The sequence below is a fragment of the Polyodon spathula genome, chromosome 6, assembly GCF_017654505.1.
Source record: "Polyodon spathula isolate WHYD16114869_AA chromosome 6, ASM1765450v1, whole genome shotgun sequence".
Taxonomy (NCBI): Eukaryota; Metazoa; Chordata; class Actinopteri; order Acipenseriformes; family Polyodontidae; genus Polyodon; species Polyodon spathula.
The window spans coordinates 18,576,344-18,599,574 of NC_054539.1; the positions used below are offsets into that span (position 1 = coordinate 18,576,344).

At 37.2% G+C, this 23,231-nt stretch overlaps 1 protein-coding gene across 3 annotated transcripts in view; it reads right to left on the bottom strand.

The window, feature by feature from the left end:
• LOC121316956 (utrophin-like) overlaps positions 1-23,231 on the bottom strand; it is a 224,518-nt gene that overhangs the window by 158,588 nt on the left and 42,699 nt on the right. For all 3 annotated transcript variants that reach the window (XM_041252376.1, XM_041252375.1, XM_041252374.1), the window contains exons 6-22: positions 22,449-22,541; positions 21,453-21,625; positions 20,288-20,403; positions 19,877-20,040; positions 17,878-18,081; positions 15,377-15,558; positions 14,156-14,306; positions 12,585-12,704; positions 12,323-12,424; positions 11,275-11,382; positions 8,599-8,778; positions 8,248-8,417; positions 7,891-8,014; positions 7,505-7,592; positions 6,090-6,331; positions 5,376-5,556; positions 2,428-2,573 (exon numbers count right to left, since the gene is read on the bottom strand). In XM_041252376.1, coding sequence (XP_041108310.1) covers positions 2,428-2,573; positions 5,376-5,556; positions 6,090-6,331; positions 7,505-7,592; positions 7,891-8,014; positions 8,248-8,417; positions 8,599-8,778; positions 11,275-11,382; positions 12,323-12,424; positions 12,585-12,704; positions 14,156-14,306; positions 15,377-15,558; positions 17,878-18,081; positions 19,877-20,040; positions 20,288-20,403; positions 21,453-21,625; positions 22,449-22,541 — 2,544 coding nt within the window. The remainder of the gene's footprint in view (positions 1-2,427; positions 2,574-5,375; positions 5,557-6,089; positions 6,332-7,504; positions 7,593-7,890; positions 8,015-8,247; positions 8,418-8,598; positions 8,779-11,274; positions 11,383-12,322; positions 12,425-12,584; positions 12,705-14,155; positions 14,307-15,376; positions 15,559-17,877; positions 18,082-19,876; positions 20,041-20,287; positions 20,404-21,452; positions 21,626-22,448; positions 22,542-23,231) is intronic.

The following is a 23,231-nucleotide window of genomic DNA, read 5'->3' on the forward strand; positions in this document are numbered from 1 at the left end:
ATTATGCTGAAACCCTATATCAAGCATGCACTGTAAAAATCCAAAACAAACATACATCAGATAAAATGTTCAATGACCCTCATTGTCAATAAAAGTGCCTTAACAGTGATCGTAAAATACAAAGAATTCGTGTAGTAGAGAATACAACTCAATACTATATAAGGAATCCAATGCGGTATGTCAAAAAAATGAATGTAACTATTGTTCCCTTTCAACTATGGTATGTAGCTTTTACCGATTTCAGAACCATTTCTCTTGTCAGTCTCTTGTGTATACTGACCAAGTGGTTTTGCCAGTGGTTTTTACAGGTGGGCATCCCTGTATGTTACCACCTGCAGTGACTGCGAACCGGTGGACCCGTACAGAACCGGCACCAAGGTCACCGGTGCACTCCGCTCATGATCCAGTACCGAACCGGGATAGAGGTTACCGCACCATTACCAGTACTGTCCTTGTACCGATCCACTGCTACCATCCAGTGCCGAGGTCACCGATCCAGTACCAAACCAGTCCTGCTCGGGTCTTGACCCGCCCAGTCGATAACTATAAGCAAATTGAAGCAGCAACTGTACAACTATATACTCTACACTGCTTTGCTTGCTCCTTACATCATGCCCGGGTACTATCCCTGTGAGACATGAAGGCCAGTCTGCCTAGTGAGAACAAGCACGGCAGGTGTTCTTTGTGCCCCTTTCTCCAAGCTTACTCTCGACAAAAGGTTATCCTGCAGCTCTAAGGAGCACAATGCTTCCTTTACTCCTGCTCAGCGCTCTTCCACATCCCCCTCTCAGAGAGGTGGCTGCATCCTCAGCCTATGGCTTTGCACCACGGGAGAGCGGATGACGCACCAGGGAAAGTATGCCATGCAGGAAAGATTGGTTTTCAATCCTCATGGTCTTCATCATCATCCTCCGAGCTCTGTCTCTCCCTTCCCCTCCCCCAAGGAAGAGGAAGAAGCAGCGCCATTCCAGGCGATCTGCAAACTCTGAGCAGGTGGAAGAGATTTGGGCAGCTGTTTCCCTCTAAGAAACTGTTCTCGCTGAATTACTGAGGGAATGTTTGGTGCCACTAACCCCAAGAGGGCCATTACACTCTTACAAGTGCACTGGCCTACAGCAGGGGAAACAAGGCAATCGATTTTCGATGATGAGCCTACCGACTCTCTCATACCTTCCCCCCCCAGTTAATCCAGTTTTTCTCTCTGAAATCCAGTCTTCCTGGGATCATTCGGCAACAGCTCCCTATATAAGGTGCATGATGCGGAAAATCTGGGCCTGGCTCATTTTCCACTATTTTGGCAGTCTGAACAATTTTTTTTTTATCTGCTATGGGGCGAAGTCCCATGGTCAACCCCTGTCTAAGCAGCAGCTGTCCAATTTGTCCCTTCCAGAAAAGCTCACTGCCCATTCCACCAGGGGCATGGCAACTTTGTTGGCTTTATTCCAGGGTGCACCTGCCAAGAACATTTGCAATGCAGTGGAGTGGGCTACTTCCCATACCTTTACTAGGTTCTACAGACAATGTCATGGATCCTCAAAACCTTGGTTTTGGAACTAGTGTTAAGGGTGACTTCTCAGTCGTCCCTTACAACAAAGACAGGTGAAACACTCTCAATTTTTTCACCCTAGATACCTGTTACTGGGGTTACGAATGGTAACGCACAGGGCAGCCTTCGGTTTTGCCTTCTAGCATTCCAGTCGTCTGCAATCTTGCCCTTGCAAACGGCTTTGGTACACTAACCCATTCGGTAATGATTACATTTCGTACTTGAAAGGGAACATTAGGTTATTATCATAACCCTGGTTCCAGAAATAGAAATGTAACCATTAACCTTCAAGGTAGCTGTGTCCATGATTGCAGCGGACTTGAAGGTAAAATGACGCTGAGATCTGCGAGCGCAGTGCTTTTGTGCCCTCTGGGATTTTCAGGATTTGGGTGTTCAGTAGGTAAATACCCATTTGGTAATGATTACATTTCTATTTCAGGGAACCAGGGTTATGATAATAACCTAACATTTTGCTTGTTTGTGCTCCAGTATTGTTTGTCTATTTTGTAAGCTCTGTAACCAGAGGAAAAAAAAAAAACACTGAGATCCTGTTTTCCCCCTAACAGTATCCAGTATAGTTTATGCAAAAACTTCACCAAATAGCAATTCTGAGGAACAATGGCTACACATGAGGGTTGCACGGGGCCAAGCTGAGCTTAGCATGTCAAGGGTTAATGTCTGAACAAATGAGAAATTATATACACTGTAGATTAACAAATGTGCAAGTGTCGGAATAGCCTGTTCAATCAATTTAAAAGGATTAGGTCCTACACTTTCAGATAAGACTGCATCACTGGAAATAGGTCTACCATTTGAATAAGCAGTCTTCGTTGGAAATACCAGAGTAGAATAAAATACCAAAGTTGTTAATGGACACCTACCATTGCACTCTTTATTGCTTTCTCAGCCGTTTCTGGATCCACCACCTCACTCTGAATTGAGCAAAGCTTGCTCTCTGCTTCGTCCAGCACAGCTGATACGTTCTTTATAGCATCCTGATGTTCCTGAGAAGGGAGGCTGACAAGGACTTAAAAAAAAAAAAAACAGAAATCAGGGCAAAGTCTCTCTAAAGGGCTTTCAAACATATTATGAGTGCAATACAAGTTTAGCTGATGGCTGAACAGACATGGGGGAGACACATCGCAGTACATCGATCTTGTCTAAATATCTTTTGAAATAATCGTCTTCAAGGCTTGCATATGTTTACCACACAGATGAGAAAACAAAAAGACGCATACTCTATATATAAATGCATACATATATATATATATATATATATATATATATATATATATATATATTTTAAATAGCCATCATCTTATCAGCTCTGTGAGAGTGTAAACCTGGTGAACCATTTAGACATGCTGTAGCAAAGACTCTCATTCAGCTGCTGTATCTGTAAACCACTTTACTGACACCCCAATGTTTGATCACACAGCTGTGACAGTGGCGACTTCTCAGAGAGCCTGTCAAGCTATTTGATGTGAACTGTCAGGGTTGATAAAGTGATCAGCTAATAAAATTAAATGACTGATGTATTAGTTGGTAGTACAATGTTAAATATCTGCTTGTTGGAGCGCAGGTTAAGCTGGCAACTTTTTCCTTGATTCGCTTTTCCTTTTATGTGTTAAACTTGTTACTGTAGTTTATAAGTGCTTTAGAAATAAAACCTTGGATACAATTTAAAAGTGTGACAGCTTTCATTGTACTGGGATTAACATTTTGATTAGCGTAATTAAGGCTGTGATAAACATTGGAATTAACATTAAAAACACAAAAAATATCATGGCAGGAAATGCACTGTTTGTGTGATACAAACAGTGCGTTGATACAATACAACCATAAAGTCAAGCTTCTTTTATACTAATCTAATTTTGTGTGGCATAGCTGACATACTGGGACAAAACAAATGGATACTAAATTGTTAGAGTGGACGCAAACAGTCAATCTTGTGTGGAGCAGACCAGGTAAATTATTCATCTCACAGAAACCCTTTGGTTTCCTTCATCTGTCACCCAGATGATCAGTTAAATGCTTCTTAAACCGGTTTTAATGGCAATACCAATAGCAATTGAACAAGGTTATGAAGGATTTGTGCTTTTTTTCTACCCATTTGTCCATATTAATAAAGATATATTTTATTTGTTTTTATTTGGTTTTTTTTTATGTAAAAAGGACTTTTATAATAACGATTATCATCTTGTCTTTCTGACTGGCACATAATGCTTTCCTTATGTAGCTGCATTGCTGCATATTTCACATGTAGATACACAGCGTAATTGCGTCTATGCAAAGGCTGCCATCTGCTGTCCTTTCGAGTTTCCGCAATAGACGCTGTGGAAGGGCAGACGTCCGCAGTGTAGAGATTGTAAATAGTGTTAGTTGTGAAAAAGTTTGGCAGGGATGGTGTTAAATCCATCCCTGCCAACAACCACAGGAGGAATGTGGCCATTCTCTAATTAGGTAATTGAGTGGTAATTGGGGAATGGCCACATGTATATAAAAGGAGGAAAAATCCTTTGTTTGGGGTGAAGGATCCTTAGGAGAACCTTCCTCCACTGTCATTACATTCAATTCCTTTATGAATGAAACATTTCTAGCAGATTTACATGTATTGTAATAACTGATCCAACGGTTGTTCTTTATGTTATTAGCTTATCAACAGTCTAAAACAAGCTCTCTGCCATGTTAACACATGTAGTTAATTATTCATTGATAATATATACCTGTAGATCGACTCAGAGTTGAGCGTTTAGACTGACATTAATAAAAGCTTTGCTAGAGCTCAAAAATGTTAAAGCCTAACGAATAACACTTGTATGACAATCCAGCCCAAAAAATTAAGCCAAATCAAGATGGTTTTCTTTGGAATGCCACCAACACTGTAGTGTTGTTAAAGTCTGCTAGAGACATACAAACACTTTCCTTCTAAAGTTAGACTAATGGTCTTTAAAAAACAAAAAGTTGTATTTCACTACAAACAAACAAAAACAATGTTATACAGTGTGGAAATATGTCCTTCCACATAATGAACAAGTTACCTGAACTAACCTGAAGCATCAGATATGTGTACATTTCTGATGATTAAGGCTAAAAAGGAATTTACTGGAATTTAAGTTCATACACATGAGCTTAAATAGTAATATAAAAGAATATTGCTTTTGACTACTGACAAGTGTAACTGTTACTTTAGAGTACAAAACGTACAGCACATAATTTCTGGTCGGAGTCAAGGGTCTCCGTCCCTGTGTGACAAGTCGGAATCTACTTAAATGTAAATGTATCCACACGAATGCCGTCTATCACAAGTATGAACAGCTGCAAGCATTTTGCGCAGTCAAAAGGGCTGTGACACAATGCATCCTTTGTACAGCAAATAGTGAAGCCGCACAGCTTTTATAGCTATATGCACCTGGCGTATGAACCAGGCTTTACAGTTTTCCAATGACTCTGAAACAGCATGTTGTAAAGAAAGTTGGTAAACTTCTGTTCTCAGATGCAGTTGTTGTTCTGTCTTTACAGAAAACACCTCACTCACATTTTTTTGGTATTTTAGCTGTCATCCATTTACATGCTTGCTTCTCTCTCATTCGCTGACCTACATAGCTACACGTACATGCTACGTGCATATGAAACCAAACAATTTACAGATTTGTATTTGTATGCATGACATTCTTCTTTTTTTTTTTTTTTTTTTTAAAGGAAATGAAGGAAGCGCCTAATCAGATGTGTTTTTTACATCCATTTCCAAGATTTCACAGACTTTATTCAAATTCACGATTTCCGTGACCTCTGTGACAAAATCGTAGCCTTACTGACGATCAGTTACCTGTGTGCAGTTGCTGCTGCTTGCTCTGGAGTTCGTGCAGCACTGCCCTGAAGCGTGCAGTGAGGGCGTTGAGGTCAGCCTGGACAAAGCTTGGTGATGAACGCTCCCTGCTAAGTGCTGCAGCCACAGATGCCAACTTCTCTACCCGAGGATTCAGATCTGTCAGCTGGGTTAGCTCAGCCTGTCACCGCAAAAAGAGAAGGCAAAAGTGCGGCCATCAGTGTAAATATGTCCCACTTTTTAAAAAAAAAAAAAAAAAGGAAATTTGATGTTTAGTGATTGCAATAATAGTGAGATATTAATACTTGGATTCCCAAATACAACTAATTCCTTCAAGCACCAGAAATTAAAACAACTAATTAAAAACAGGGTTCCACAGAACAGGCTACACCAATAGAAAAGGACAGTGTCAACCTGATCCAACGTGGTTCTTGTCCTAATGTTTACCAGCAACAACATGCAAAACAAACACCATGTCTTAAACTGGGGTGCTGAAATCATTATTGTAAGCACTTCATTCATCCAAAACGAGGATTGTACATTTAATGTTAATTAAATAGTTAGAACCTGAACCCAATATATGTTCATTTTACTTTCGAAAGTAGTACACATCACACAATCATGGAGAAGACTGCTTGTAAAAAACAAGCATGCTTATTTAACTTGAATGTGGCTATTTATTATCTGTAAATATATAATCTGTTGTAAACTGACCTCACAGGATGCCTTCAGTGTGTGTACAGGCTGCTCCTCAGAAGCCTGAGTGGGCACTTCCTGCAGCCAAGCCTCCTTCCCCTTTATAACTTGCTCCAGTTCCTGCAGCTCCTTGGAAAAAGCATTGATTTCATCTTGGTACTGGACCTTCTTTTTCAGCTCTTCCAGCTGTCTGCCACTGTTCTTCCATTCTGTGGAGATTTTCTCTAGGGTGCTTTGTACTTCCTCTGTAGGCAGGCCTTCTGTACAAACAAAAGCAACGTGGTTAAACTGTGGCTTTTCTGTTTTAAAAATAACAATAATTGTAAATCAAAGATCTTTTAAAGTAACACTGATGTGTATTCTGGGTATAAGGGATAATGCCACAATTCACTTTTAATAGTTTGTTTTACAACATGCTGCATTTACTTTGCTCTTAATGTACCGAATAATACTTACAATATGTTTAACACAATGCTGCTCCATGTACACAACGGTGCATCTCAACATGAGGTGCAGACCTTCTTAATGTTGCACGAGAATATATTTTTGCTGAGAGAGCGGTTTAACATTTGCATTTGATTTAAAGCTTTTTTCATTTGAACGTAGAGGTTGAATGTGGAGCAGAAAAGTGGTCAAAAACTGATAGCTCAAAGAAAATGCATTTAAAGGCCTTTTAATTAGCAATGCCATTTTGTGGCATGAAGTCTTACTTTATCAATGCAAAAGTGCTACTGAATCTTTCCACAATATATATGGCAAACTGGAATAAAAACTGTTTAAAAATCTAGAAATGCCATGATATTTATAGTTTCCACTCTTGCTACTGCACTTGTAAGTCACTTAAGCAATCATTGATTAAGCAATTGCAATTATTTTATAAAGTCACGTCCCCATCAGAACCCATTTGGTAGCAACTACTGTTGTCAAAAGTGGTGTTTTAGCCCTGGAAATACCTACCATTGACAAAAAACCCTAATGTATAAAGCAGCTTAAATAAACTATATTTTTAGATTTTCATAACTATAAAAAGTGAACTTTTAGTAACCATTCAAAAATTCAAATAATTAACAAACCTGAACTGCATATACTTTTCCCTCATTCAAGTCAACCAAATGTTTTAATTAATCATTTATGGAGTACTGAACCTGCACTGCTTTGACCATGACCAAGTCATCTGAACTAAAATGGGATTTTCTTTCTCTTGTTCGTTATACCATCTTCTATTTTTAGTTTTTTTTGTCCTTTTATTTATTTATTTATTTATATATATTTTTTTAGCTTTAATAGATCACAATTTCAGTATGTTTTTAGTAGTTTATAGTAGAAATTGACATTTTTATGGAGTACAACAATTATTTAATTCTGCCCTTAACTTTTAATATGCTACAGAACAGGGCCCACAGGTACAAAATTTCACAGGAAGCAGATATTACCTTTTTCCATTTGTTCCAACAGTTTTTGCCCAGACCTGGTTACCTCCTCAATCTTCTCCTGTTTGTCTGTCAGTTCAGCATCTACAGACTATGTATATGACCATAGACTTAACAAGCTATACATATAATACTGTACATTATTAAAATCACTTTAACATGAAATACCTAGCAACAATAATCTGAGTTTTAGAGGTGCATAAAAACATAGAAAAAATTGTTAACTACATGTGAACTTTAAAAATACTACAAAAGCATCATCAAATCATTTTTTATTTATTTCAGATGTTAAATAGTTAAATCTGCTTCATAAGCCGTGCTCCAGATTTACAATAAAATATTTGAATCGATATATGTAGGTTTTTTTTCTGTTCAAATGAGTTCATTACCTTAATCTTTTCTTTTATGCCAGATGTCGCTCTTATCTTCTTATAGTCTTTGAACTCCAAGGCTTGAATGGAAGCTTTTGTTCTCAAAATCCAATTCAGAATCTCGGCAAACTCACTTTCAATCCTGGTTAAAGATAGTTTTTTTTTTTTTTTTTTTTTATTTATTTTTGGGGGGGGTGGGCCCGGGGGCTTAAAACAAAACAAAACTTAATAGCACTTAGCATTCTAAAATACTTAACAAATTTTACTAATTTTTAGAAGGGTGTTAAACAGAATGTTATTTCCTGTACCTAAGACACTTCTTATAAACAGAACATCATGTTTATACATTTTCCAGTAAAGAAGCCTGTGTCTTACAATTTTTTGACTTCCATATCGACGTGCATCTGCCGTTTCTTGGGAGGTGGAGGAGGTGGCAGCTTTTGCTTCGATTGCTTTGTGTTTATTTCCTCTGTCATTGTGACCGAGTCTGTAACAGTCTTTTCCTGTACCGGAGACATCCCTGATTCTGTCACTGAATCTGTCACCTTAAAGAAAAAAAAGGGTGTAAAAAAAAAAATAAAATAAAATAAAAAAAAACAACAAACCTGCAATTTATGTCAAGGCTGCTCCAGATTGCTAGCTGAATTAAAAACATTCATCTAAAAAGGATTGGCTAAGTAACTGAAAAAAAAAAAATAGAAAATTACAGGATGTAAAATGACATACTTGATTGGAACAATCTTCCAGCTTTTGAACCAGGTTGTCCCATCTCTGTGTCAGTTCCTCGATGTCGCTGTCAATTTTGTCTGCGGCTTTTTTGCTGTTTAGTAACTGTGCAACATCCTGTCCTGCATCACTGAGCTGGTCCAACATCCTGCGCTTCACCGCCATGTCTTCCTTCAAAGTCTGTCAAGAGCACATGGTCAAAAATCCATACTTCAATCCACTAGCCAAAAATCCAACATTGCTTTTCTTACTTGAATGTTGATTAATTGAACACTGTTTGGATTTCCAGCTCAGATGGTGGAAAAACTAACAACAGTAAAACTTGGTAACTCATAAGCATTGTATATTTGCTTATTTTCATCCACACCCCACAGATGACATTGAATTGTTTGCAAAAATATAAAGTTTCTTGTTGGAAGTCCAAATATGCACTTTGTTTTTAAAACCAAAGCAGTCCAAAGAAAGAAAGCATTTGAAAAATCATATCTTCATAAAAAAGGAAACTTTTTGCATAACGTGTACAAAAAATGTACGCGTTATGCAAAATATAGCTTAGCAACTTGGAAAGAAATTAACATCCAACGTGACAAACCAAAGTCAAATGTTTTGGGGTTTCCAGTCCTCATCCTTCCCAACAAAAGCAGTATCTCTCCCAGATAGAGAAAAAAATTGTAAAACCAGGGTTCGACTTCAACCATGACCCGGTGGCCCTGCATCACCACAGCATCAACTGGGCCAGTTACATTTAACTAGTGTATTTTATATATACATATAATGTGTGTGTGTGTGTGTGTGTGTGTGTGTGTGTGTGGTGCACATGGCTTCCGTTTCATGAATTTAGGAAAACGGGCCAGTGTGTCAAAAAGCTGCAAATTAACTTAGAAATCATAACTGCAAACTGACCCTAACTTTGCCGCTGCGCGTCATATTTGCTATACAGTCAGAATCTGAGACTGCGTACCGAAGTGCTGTGTTGGTGGTACTCGTTCTGGCAGCAACTAAGCAACCAATAAGCCAAACGGAAAGTGCTTATATCAATAAATCATAAAGAATATAATTATTTTTAAAAAAAAATGAAGACGAACATTTAGGAGTGGAGGCTTCATTACGACAGAGGAAAAAAAGTAACTTTTTGCCTTGTTTGGCATCAGTTTCCCTGACTTGCAGAAAACAGCAGCTTTATTTGTTGTGAATTAAACATTTCGTTTACATCATATCCAGTCTCACAGTAAGATGTCCCGATGGATACCCAGTACGCAACCGAACTGTCAAACAATTTCATTTGGGATCCGAAGTGTTCAGGTCAAAAATGCCATTCACAATCTTTCCAGGACTCGCTGGTATCACTCAGCAAGACTGGCGCGGACTTGGGAGAGGCTACACAAGCGACAACACTCGAAGTAGGATTGTTGTTATTTTGTATTATGAATATTGATTTAATAGTGTTTATTATTAGGATTAGGGATGGGAGTTTCCTAGTTGAATACACATGGTGCAACATTTGTATGTATTTGATTACCCGAACTCTGGCCCCTTACGCTACCAAGAGTAAAAGGCAAATGCGTGTGCACAAGCAGACAGCATAACAGTGTAAGCCAGTAAAGTTTAGCCGGGTTCACAAAGTGTACAAACAATGGCCAAGACAATTTCTACGCTCTGTACCCTATTTCCTTAGGCACAAGTTTTTCCTTTTGTTTACTGAATTAATACACCGAACTCAATGAGCAGCAACAATCACAGCGCGTAGCTCTTCCAATTAAAGCAACAGTAGCATAATATTGCGCAAACCACCAAATAATAATTTTTTGCTGTAGTGTACTCAGAATAAAATAAAAACTATCATATAGCAACCTAAATATTCTACATCTGTTTAATTCTAACAAATAATACCTTAATAACATAATCTTGGTGTAAATATTGTAACCTGGCTTGGTGTAACATTTGAAACATTACAACAGTGTAACATTACTAATTACAACTACCCATCAAGTACTGACATCAGATGAATCGAAATCCAGTTACTTTGTTTATTCAGTAACCTGTAAATAATTCAAAACAAGGATACCTGGTTGTACTTTTAATGGTCAGTGCAAATGTTACTGTTCCCATTCACAGAAAGTCAACAGTAGATGTTTTACATTGAACTGCAGTCCAGAGTTAAAAAAAAAAATACCTTTCCAACTCCAAGTATCTTGCATTTTCTTATAGTTACTGCACTGTTGTGCTTAACATTTAGTGTGTCTTTATATTCATCATAACGTTAAATTAAATTTCTAATTTCAATGTGACCCAAGTTTGGATTATTGTACTTCTTTTAGCACTTGCTATATACACGTTTAGTGGCTGAAGTAACATATATTGAAATTCTTCGTTTAGCCACTTTCTTTTGAGATGTGGGCTCTCTTTGGTTCCATACACAGTTAGAAACATACTGAAAATAAAAAACCATCATGAAAAAATATATAAATATGTTGGGCCAGATATAATTGCATCCGGGCCAGTAAAAACACTAGCTCAGTGGCCCAAGGGGCCAGTAGTTAAAAATCTAAACGTAGAGCCCTGAAAACCTTACTGTTCCTTCTAATTGCTGTTGTACTGTATGAATCTGTAGCATTTACAACTAGTAGAATATAAACCAATGACATAAAAAAAATAAAAAAATAAAAAAACACTTACTGCCAATCTTCGAACATTAACATTAATATCATTGGGGTCTTTGAAGTTGCAGGTCTGGACTTTACTTAAAGCTTCTTCCTTCTCTGTAAGCCACGCTTTGAACAGGCACTGGAAAACAAAAGATGTGGCATGGTGTGATGATGGTTTGTGGGAGACCCCCCCCCCACAGCAAGTGAGCCCATAAAAACCATGGGCACCTTTCTTTATGAAGCACCCAGATTCCATTATAAAGGTGGCATTATTCCCACAGCCTGTTCTACTGTATATCCCTACAGGAATAAAAAACCATGAGCGACAGGGCCTACTAGAGATGTCTACATAATGTTATACCCTTCAGAGCCAGACTGCCACATTTGTACTCCATAGATATCTCAATAATAATAGTTCTAGCCGCAGAGACTATACACCTGTTTCTTTAAGTGAGAGCCAAGCAGACAAAATGTGCAAATTATACTTGTTGACTGCAGTCTCTAAGACACCTTTGAAATGTTTTTTTTTTCCCCTGTTGTTTGACATACTGAGGAGGCTGTGTGGTCCTGTGCTTAAAGAAACAGGCTTATAACTAAGAGGTCCCCGGTTCAAATCCCGGCTCAGCCACTGACTCACTGTGTGACCCCGAGTAAGTCCATCTTTTGGTTGAGACGTTCTTGTAAGTGACTCTGCAGCTGATGCATAGTTCACACACTAGTCACGTATCTTGTAAATTGCTTTGTGATAGTGATCCACTATGAAAGGCACTATATAAAAAATATTATTATTATTATTATTACTAATAGACAACATTGACAACACAAATTTGGATATTTCAGCTAAACTAGGTAAATATGAACTTTTTTTTTTAATAAAAGAGCACAATTTATTTTTATTTCTTTTGTACATTTTGAAAATACAGCAATACTTTTACAGCACTACACAGCCACAATACAGGTGAGAAACGGATACGGTATGTCCACTGACTGAATCATCACAGTTTGAGCAGAAATTTAGATACCGCCACTATATCCCAATGGTTGTTTTGCTCTATATAAAAAAAAATATATTAACTTACCTGATCCTCTATCATTTGCTGCCACACTAAGATGATGTCTTGCAGTTTGTGCCACCTCTCTTCAGTCCAACGACAAACCGCTGCCCAGCGCTCACCCAACATCTACATTTAAAGTTATAAATCATAAATTTTTATTTTAAAAAGTATGTTCAGCATACTTGATAGACTACAGAATTAAAATGTGGCATACAAAAAGTAACCACCCCTGAAATCAGATTAACATATCAGTATTAAATCCAGGGAACAACAAAAATGAATTTACCTGCAGTTGCTCCTCCAGTGCAGCAGTGGCTCCCTCTCCGCTATTCTCATCCACAACCACCACCATGTGAGTCAAGGAGTTTACTTTCACCTGTTCCATCTCTAGGTCATTCTGCAGAACCTGCAATCATTAATGAGCTGTGGGAGACCTTTCAGTGCTCTACCTTGCTGTATAGGAACTGGGCAGCTAATCAACACATCACAAACACACTGCCAACATGTCCTAACTTTATGGCTATAAGATTTAAAACCAACAGTAATTAGGAGTTGTTACTGTACCTGGCTAAACCATGCATAAGGTGTTAAGGGCTACTTTGTGCTCATCACCTTCAAAATTCAGAGTGCTTTAGATTTTGAGTACAATAATGGCCAGTACAGTTCACATATAAATAGATTTTAACATACGTCCAGCATAACAAATAAATAAATAAGATACAGGCAGTTCAGCCTAAATAGGTAGAAATACTACTGGTAAAACTTTAAAAAAAAAAAAAAAAAACACAAAATTTTGGACAATGACACAGCACAGGCTAATGTGACTGACTACTGTCTAATGTGATTAATGTGATTGGCTGAAGGTGGCAAAACATGACGGATGCTGAGAAGTATGCACCCGGAATCTCCTTGTACAGTACTGTGACTGGCCTGAATGAAAACCAGCTTAACCCTTTGCAGTCCATTTTCAGCGCTTGTCAGGCACGTCCAGTCAAATTTATTTTCACAAGCGCTGTTTAAAATATTTTTTCTTCAGAGTAAAACAGGTTTAAAAGGCATTGACTCACAAAAGGACACTAGATATTGTATCTCCAGCCAAGCCCCACTGTATTTTTCATATACCTCTTTATAGACGTGCATACTGATAAATCCTCTCCTGATCACTTGTTTTAATCACCAAACTCCTCAATAATGCGATACAAGTCATTATTTTATTACTATAACCATCAAATAAAAGCTCTGTAAATGTCCATGATATTCTTTGAGCGCTGGATGCAGAAGCAGCTATTTCCTTTGTTATGTCCGTGTTATCTCTGTAGTGCATGGGGCGATGAGATACACCCATGGGGTCACTTACTTTGAACTTCTTCAGATTTTGTTTTTAGAAGTCATTCATCTGAATGCCACTTGTACTCTGTTTCAGTTTGGCCTTTTATATCAACACTATATCTAATACAGATCTCTATATTAATGTCCCAATTTAAAACTAGGAACTGAGAACTGAAAGCTACTGCATTTTCTTGATTTTGATTTCCCAGAAGGGACTGTCATCTAAAGCTGCTGAAAACAGCACCACTGAAGTCGTATGCACATTTTCCTCAATGCAGGACGCAACAGTGTCCAACAGAGTTGTCTGAAACCAAATGTGACCTTGCAATTTATTGCACACACAAAAAAAAAAAAACTCATGCAAAAAAGCTGCAGCTTTTCGAAAAGTGCATATGTATTCATGATGCTACCATGTGGCAATCAACCTGTTGCATTTTACAGAAAGGTCTTTAAATGTCAATTAAATAGTAGTTCATAATGCTGGCAACTATCAATTCAATATATCTTACTGTATCTGAGAGAATGTACCTTATGTTGCTCCATCTGTTTTTTATAGGCTTCCACATGATCAGCAAAGGGCTCCAACTCGATCTTGCGAATCCGTGCTTCCGTCTCGGTCAGCCAGTCAGAAAGCTGCTGTAATTGCTGCTGTTGCAACGCCATCAGGACTTCATGTAGTCTAGGTAAGCAGGAAAATAAGTTATATTACTATTATTATTTGTAGTAGTAGTCGTAGTGGTAGTGGTACAGCTATGGCCAAAAGGTTTGCATCACCCTATAGAATTAACATATTTTTCTTCAAAGTCAAATGAACCCTGCAGAATAATGTTACGTTAACATTGAATTACATACTGCTTCGTAGTTTTCCATATACTTAATGAAAAACTGTGACATTTTGAAATCTAACATGAAATACTGTACTACTATTATGGCTTCCGGTAAACTTCGGTGATTTCATTTTGTAGTTTATTTTATTACATGATGTTAAATAATGATCAAAATTATGTGTTTTTTTTTTTTTTTTAATTGTCACAATCCTAATGCAAAACTTTTGGCCATAGCTGTAGGCAGTAATATTATCAGTAGCAATAATAATAATAATAAATAATAATGATAATAATAATAATACTACATGGTACTTATAGTAGTCTCTGTCTCTCTCTGCTACAGAAAGTCTACACCCCTTTGAACTTTGTTCATATTGTTGTGCCAGTGTCTCAGAGTTTCATGCATTTAAATCTTAACCTACACATCACACTCCACACTGTTAACGGGAAAAAAGTTTGAGAAAAAATTATATATAAAAAACACAAAACTGAAAGATCATAATTGGATAAGTCTCCACCCCCCTAAGTTAATACTTGGTGGAAGCACCTCTGGCAGCAATTACAGCTGTGAGTCTGTTGGGATAGGTCTCTACCAACTTTGCACACCTAGATTTGACAATATTTGACCATTCTTCTTTACAAAACTGTTCGAGCTCTGTCCAATTCCTTGGGGAGCGTTGATGGACAGCAATCTTCAAGTCATGCCACGAATTTTCGATTGGATTTAGGTCAGGGCTCTGACTGGGCCAATCAAGGACATTTACGTTTTTGTTATATATATATATATATATATATATATATATATATATATATATATATATATATATATATATATATATATATATTTTTTTTTTTTTTTTTTTTTAACAAACATATCTCTGGCTTGCCATCCTCAGCTTGTATGGAGTAGCTTCTGACCCACCTGGCTTGCCTGTCCATGCTATCCACACGCAGGCCCTCCCAGCGAGAGTTGAGGAGATTCATCTGCACCCGGATCTCATTCTCCTCCTCATCTGTCAGGTTGCCCTGCGCAATCAGCTGGTTCCCAGCCTGCAACACATTGCCTACACTGCTCTGGTGCGCAGTCAGCTCCATCATAAAAGCCTAGCAGGGGAACAAGGGTCACCATGAGCACCTGCCTGGTATGGCATTAAGGTCAAAGAACACATATCAAAATGCCTATAAAACAGAAGACAGACCATAAATATGTGTTGGGATTTTTTTTGTACAAAATCAAGGCATGCCAAGTGGACATAATGTACAGGAAACAGGATATATTGGAATACATTGTTATTACTTGCAAAATGTATACTGTATGTGAACAAGGTCTGTATCATTGATATGGTGAGAGGTTAAAACATGTGGTAGAGAAACATTTAATTGAGAATAATAATAATAATAATAATAATAATAATAATAATAATAATAATAATATCTCACCCACATTTACAAAAAAAACTGTTTAAAAAAAAAAGTGTATAGCGAGTATGATGACTAGCCCCCAGTCTTCATATGCAGCCCATAACCAGATTTAATCTAAATCTTTGCATTTAATTCCTAAAATTCCTGGGATCTAGTAAGCCTATTCCCTCAGGGCTAAACGAATGCATGAGGCCCTAAGAGTAACTTAAGTCTAAATTAAATAGCTCATAATCCTCATAAAAAGCTTGACCCATAAAACAGAGGTGCGCCTTTAGCAATGACGTAATAAATTATGTTTAGCTAATAAAAGAAGGGGGGAGGGTCAAAGAATTCAGTTGGAGAAGGAAATATTTGCTACAGGACTGGCAAAGACAAAATAAAACCTTTCTATGTATATGCAGTGACCAACATTATTTAAAAATAAAAAAAACACAATCTGCTTGAATCTAGAAAACTGGTGGATAGACAGCTACTAAATACCTCTGTATTCTGAAACTTTCAATAACATGTGCTTAAAAAAAAAAAAAAAAACGTCCCTAACTAGGTTCACCACATGTGGGACAAGTGGTTCTCTAGATATACTGCAAAACAGCCAGGTGCCTGGGATTTGCTGCACTAACAATACTTAACTGAGTGTACAGATGAACCCGCTTTATATCATGATTGCCATGCAGGCATAGTTTGCGATATAAACTGGTAGCAATACAAACCAGGTTTCACATTTGCCTGTGCCAGCACATTACGAGTGCGAGAAAAAGAAAGAAAACTAAAAGTGAATTAAAGAGCAGTGTTTGAATACTGTACATTTAGTCGTTCTTTATATTTAAACAAATGCATATAGTTTACTACAGGACAAATACGTTTTGTATCATTACCTGGAACGAAACAGTGTCATTACTTAAAAAATGCATGAATTGTCAACTGATGAGAGCTATCAATTAGACATTGCAACTGGTGAGGTTTTTTTTGTGAAAAGACTGACTGTTAAAAAAAAAATTTGGTGACGTTGGCGTTTTGTAACTAAACTGTATCCCATTAAGACCGCACACGCAGCATTTGATAGGCTGGTCAAAATGTCAGTTTATCAGGACGGGTTGAGTATTGGTTGCTAGTTGCATTGGAAATTAATTCTATTTATTATTTATTCTATCTATGTGGTTACTTTGTAAAGCCTAGCCATGCAGCATTTGACAGGATGCACAAAACATGGCAATAAGTGGGTTTGTGAGATGCTATTAAGAGAGATAATTTCTCAAAGAACCTATGGTGCATGTGAAGTAGCATTGTTGCCAGCACCTAACCATGCAAGCATGTATCTAACAAAACCAGAAGGGCAATTATATAATAAAAATATCAACTCCTAAAGCATTACTAATATTTGAAATTAGGCAGACACATTTTGTGTTTACTCATTAAGGAGGAAAGGCCAAACAAATCATTTGGCCACAACTAAGGTCTCTAAATTCACTATCTTTGCATAGTAATGAAAAGCAGATCAGATTGTGTGCAAGTGAGTGTTTACACATTCCACTGAATGCGTGTTTAAACAAACAGTGAGCAGGTTTTGCACCCTTCATAACTATGTAGTAAAATATTTTAGTACCATACTTTCCCGAATATAAAACACACCCTGTATCATGTGTAAAACTGCCCCGCTTTAGGTTACATTTCTTGTATAATATGTATCTTTTGTTACATCCCCTAGCAAAAACAACACAGTATACTATATAGAATACTGAAACATAACCTCATATCTACAGAGAAATCCTCCCATGGTCTGTAAAACTGTGCACATTGAGATATTATGGTAGTAATACAAAAAAAATTGCTGGTTCCTTCAGCAAATTTGAAATCTCCATTAAAGGAATAAATAAACTTAACTAGTATGGAGCCCTCCTCATTCTGCTAGTAAGGACAGAAAGGTGGAGTGCATGTTATAGCATAGGATACCTGTAATCACTAACTTTACTTTAAAAGGGGTATCTGGTCAGCTAGATGTACCTCGTGGGTGTGGAACTGATCCTTGACATCCTCCACATCATTTGAGATGACACCCTGCATCAGGAAAGTGTCTTCAGCAGAGAGCAGCCAGGTCAGCACCTCCTCCAGTGTGGCCTGGTAGCTGTCCAGGTCCACCTCCATCTCAGTCACTGTCCTGGAGGTCTCCATGCAAGAGAGGCTCGTCTCCATCTCAGAGGCTGTACTCTGTCAGGGCACAAAAACATCTGGTTGGCAAAAACAAAATTCAACTTTTTTGACTTAAAAAAATAAATAAATAAATAAGTCAGCATCTTCACTGCACCTCATCTCAGCAGTACAGAGATTATATTTGCAACCGTGCCCTCTGCATCTTTGCAGACAATCCTATATCTGGACAATTCCAGTCTCCTCTCTTGCACATCAGAAGAGGTCACTTACTATATTAAACATATTAAAATGAACATTTGAGAAATTGGGTAATTAAATTAAATAACTTAGTTGTTTTATTCTTATAGTTAAACTCAAGCTAATAATATATGAACACTCTAATCTGTCTTGTTTCACAGATCACAACAGTTTAAGTAAAGGCCATCAGAACATAAATATAACCCTTTGACAGAAAAATGATGCAATGTCTGTAATCATGAATAGAGAGCTGTGTTGACTGAGCTGGTCAGTAATGTTTCTTTAAAACTGTACAGTATTTATTTTGAAGAAAAGGTCACGATGAAAACTAGACTTTATAATAGTTCATGGCATTTACTGACATTAAGAACTGCCCACGTAATGTCAATGAGCTTTGTTAATTCAATATTTTGTTGGCTTTCTGTAGTTCCAGCTAAAGGAAAGCTGCATAAAACATTTCCCTTTTTTTCCCCCATCACCATCACCCTAATGCGGTAGGTGATGCGTCAGTCATGGATTGGAGTAGAAGTGATTGCACTTGCTACCAAAGGGGGCGTGACTGAAGGTATAACAGGTGAGGTGGCCAAGAAATCTGTTCCTTGCGTTAAGGTTACACATCGACCTACAAGAGTACTATGTAGAAAATCGTGAGTTTTGTGTGTGTTATTTGCCAGTCTTGTAACCTATGTTATTTGTCATTTGTATATGGCTAAACTCATCTGGGAGCTGTCGCTAAAAGCCAGCACCCACCCCGGTGTTGTCACAAATAAACTGTACTGAATCGCCACTTGCAGCTGGAGAACTCACTGTTGGATCGTGTGTGTTTACAAATGTGTGTCTATTCTATTATTATTTTGGGACTGAACCCTGTGACAAACCTGAGCGATATACATCGTTGTGTATAGCCAGGTATTATTTTTTAGAATGCATTCCAAGTTCCAAGACATCAAGCTCCCTAATCTGCAAAGGCAATAGGGGGTGGTTTTTCAATGCCCAATCCAATCTGAACAAATAGTCGTACCAGGCTTGCAGATAAATGCTACGAGGGAAGTCAACCAACCATATAGTGAAACTCCAAAATGACATGAAATCAGACACATGTAGCCAGCATTAGTGGTTGGTTTTGCAGATATTGTGGTCACACTTACTGTATCCAAACAAATCCAGATCAGGAGTGTAAAAGGAGTATATATCTATGAAGTGTGTGAATTAAAAAATATCTTACATCAAAATCAAATTTCTTACCTCATTGACACTAACATGATCACGGGTATATTTTCTTTTTCTTCTATTGAATATTGTTTGGTTATTTGCTTCTTTTGTTAGTTTGCAATATGCAGACAATTAGATTTAAAAAATGTCTTTTGCTTCTGGGTACTTTATGACTGGCTATCTGAATTTCTGTCCAATTATGTAGCTACAATTAGACCATTTATATATCTTCAACACATTAACTGAATACTGTAGATATCATGAACTAACAGTATTTTTTGTTATCTACTGTACTAATTAAAGTGAAAAAGCTAAAATCAACAGATTGTTATCACAAGGCAAAAGGGGACAAATTCCTGGTACCAATTAATACGATTTTATTTACAATAGCATCGCAGCTCACCTGCTGACTGTTGAACTGGCTCTCCTCACAGTCCAAGTTGTATCTTCTGGGTAGAGTTTCTACCTCACGAATGTCATCTATAGTGACTTCTTTAGGGAGGACCTCAAAGAAGGATGTCACGTATATGATGATTGACTTTTTGTCTGGCAGTGGAACAGCAACATCTAAAGAAGGAGAGGTGTGAGAGAGGGGTACTTAAGATCATTTTAAAAGGAGTATTCCACACCAAAATCCATTGCATTTTCCCCATTCAAATCATATTCCATTTCACAAATTCAGTCAGACCAGTGGAATATATTTCAATCCTGTGGTACAGTTTTAAAAAGAATTATACATTATTTGCATACAAATGCTTCTGGTGACACAGGCAACTTTGATGTTATAAAATGACAGATGCCTTAAACCAGTTACCTTCAGGGTCCAAAAGTCTTTCAATCGCCAAGTGCTGTTTGGCCAGGTTGAAAGCGTGCTCCAGTCTCTCCACTGGGGACATCTTCACAACCTTTTCCCAGCTGAAAAGACCAGGCCTGGAAGAAAAACAGAAGCAGCACTCAATAAAATGACCACTTATGATCTGAATATTGTTATTGAATGGGACATCTGCTTGTGAACTGCAGCTCATGTTCCTGAGCTTAAACATACAATGAAGGAATTCAGATAATCCTTGCCACAAGTTAGCGCTTCCTGCTTAAACATACATACTTAAACAAGAATGTATGTTTATTGAAAAAGACTAAAACATATCTGATCTGTCCGATTTGTTAATGTTAATTTTGAATTATTTTTGCAAAATACAGTCCACATTTTCATACAAAATGATGCTGTCAACCTAGAACATAAAATACTTGCCACGTGAGTTATTTCACCACATTAAGTTCCAAATGAAAATATTAACTACTGGATTGCATGAGCAGATATTTAACGGGGAAAACAAAAAAAATTGTCAGGGATGGGCAACTCCTGTCCTGGAGTGACATTTTACACAAGGTTTAAAGAAAAAATGAATGCATAATGTGAAACTCCAATATCCAATTATTTTATTCAATCTTAGATCAGGAAAAACATGCAAGTTTTGCAAAATGTAATGCTGGCACCTTCATGTTTATTATTTGGATCATACATTTAGCCTTAAAATGGCCTAAAAATATATGAACATTATCCCAAAGGATTAAGACCAAACAACTGATTTCCCCAAAAAGTGTTGTCTGCAGGTACACTTAACACTGTAAGGCAGTAGGGAACTTCAATGGCAGTTGCCTCTTTGTGTTATGTAATGCATTGTACAGAGGTACAATTATTTGATGGGGTTTGCATTATTTCAAAAATAACATGCAGGTGTGAATCTGGAAAGTCAGTTCTTTATTGAGTGTTTACTGGTGTCAGCCTTGCAAAGCCTTTTTTTATTCATTTTACCTACTCAGTAACCTAATCTTAGCATAAAGCTTTTCAATGCAAACAATGCAAGGAACTTATCAGGGTTTAACAAAAGCAAAAATCGAGAAATCCTGTCCACATCTTCAACCCATTGAAAATGTATTTCTACTAAAAAAAAAAAAAAAAAGGTTTTGCAACCTACTTGAATTTGTGGATAATAGCATTGAAAGCTAGCCCATCAGTCCAGCTGGTTGTGAAGTTCAGTACGTTGACCTGGTTGTATGGGCGTGTTGACTGCCGGACCCAACTCAAGAGAATTTTCTCACTGTTTGTCTGATGTAAATGTGACATGATATCCTTCATGATGTCTTTCACCTGAATACAAGAAAGAAAAATGTCATAGCAAGGAAAGACTTCGGCAACTTAACACAAAAAAAGTAAAGATACTACTGCAGACAATGTTAACACTGCCTTTTTAGGGCTGATCATTTATAATTGCAATAAGGATCCATATCTTTGATTACAACGTGTAACAATTTTTTTTTTTTTTTTGTTCCTGGGTAGTAAGTGTTATTTCCTAAAAACGGGCAAATGTGTCTTTTCATTCACATAAAGTCAGAAAAAAACAACATATGAATCCAAATTAACATGTATTTATACTAAATAATACAAAAATGACTACAAAAGATTTAGAAGTGAGTAGGGTTAGGGTTAGGGTTAGACACACATTTGCCCGTTTTCCCATTGGAAATAGTGATATTTTGAAATATCACTGTCCTGGTCACAAAAGCAAAGTTTGTGGGGAATAATAGCCATTTTCTATACTTTTGAGGCATAAGCAATTAAGAAATAACACTTACTAACCAGGAACAAAAATTGTGTTACATAGTGTTACCAAATTGTGAAAAAAAAAAAAGATAAAAATTCTGATGGTTATTTTGGTTTACAAGTAGTTTTGTCATTAGAAGAGAAATGCATGATCACTAACAAGCAGCAAGGCCCAATCAAGTTACAGGTTTATATTAAACAGCTTGCACACTGCACACTGGTACAGCCATATAACAAGGTTTTACAAATGTTCAAATAACAAATACTGCAGTAGCAACTGTCCTAAACAATGTAATTGCAGATTAAAACAAAGGTGCAAGGCTGTAATTTGGAATAATACCAAAAAGGTGCTGAAGTGATGTTTACTAACCTGCCAGTGCAAAATGATGCTCCAGATTAGGCCCAAGGTCAGTTTATGATTTCCATCTACGATGTCAGTACCTCCTATGTTTACCAACTCCACCTACATGCAAAAAAACATTGATGACCCTGCCAAGAGAGGTTCCACACACCTTGCACACCCCGGCCATTCCACACTGTGCCCCTGTAACAATTAGTGGTAGGGGTATCAAGATGGGCCAGTCGCAGCACAAAATACCGCAATTTGCATTTTCTTTGTGACACTTACTAAACATTTTGTTGTATGTACTAAGAGACAATATGTTAATAAAGAGAGTCGCAGTATACTAATTTAAATACTTGTTGCGTTTTCTTAGAGATCTCTAGTATTATATATTGCGAGAGTCGTGCAACACTGTTCAAATAGCAGGAGTTGAGTTGTGTTCTGCTGCAGCAGAAGTTGCCCGAAGAATAACATCTATACATGCAAAGGTGCAAGAATCAAAATAACATTGTTTTTGTTGAATGTAAACATCATCTGTACAATGCATTATGTTCTGTCTTCATTTTACCTATTTTAATACTGTTTATATATATATATATATATATATATATATATATATATATATATATATATATATATATATATATATATATATCCCACCTTCACCCCCAAAAACTTTTCATAATCATATAGTAGCCACTGGCTAAACCGGACATGTTTGTCCGAGATAAGGAGGTGTCAGGTTTAAAATCAATAAAATAGAAATCGCACACACATACATTTATAATGCTCAATACATTTTAAATGTAA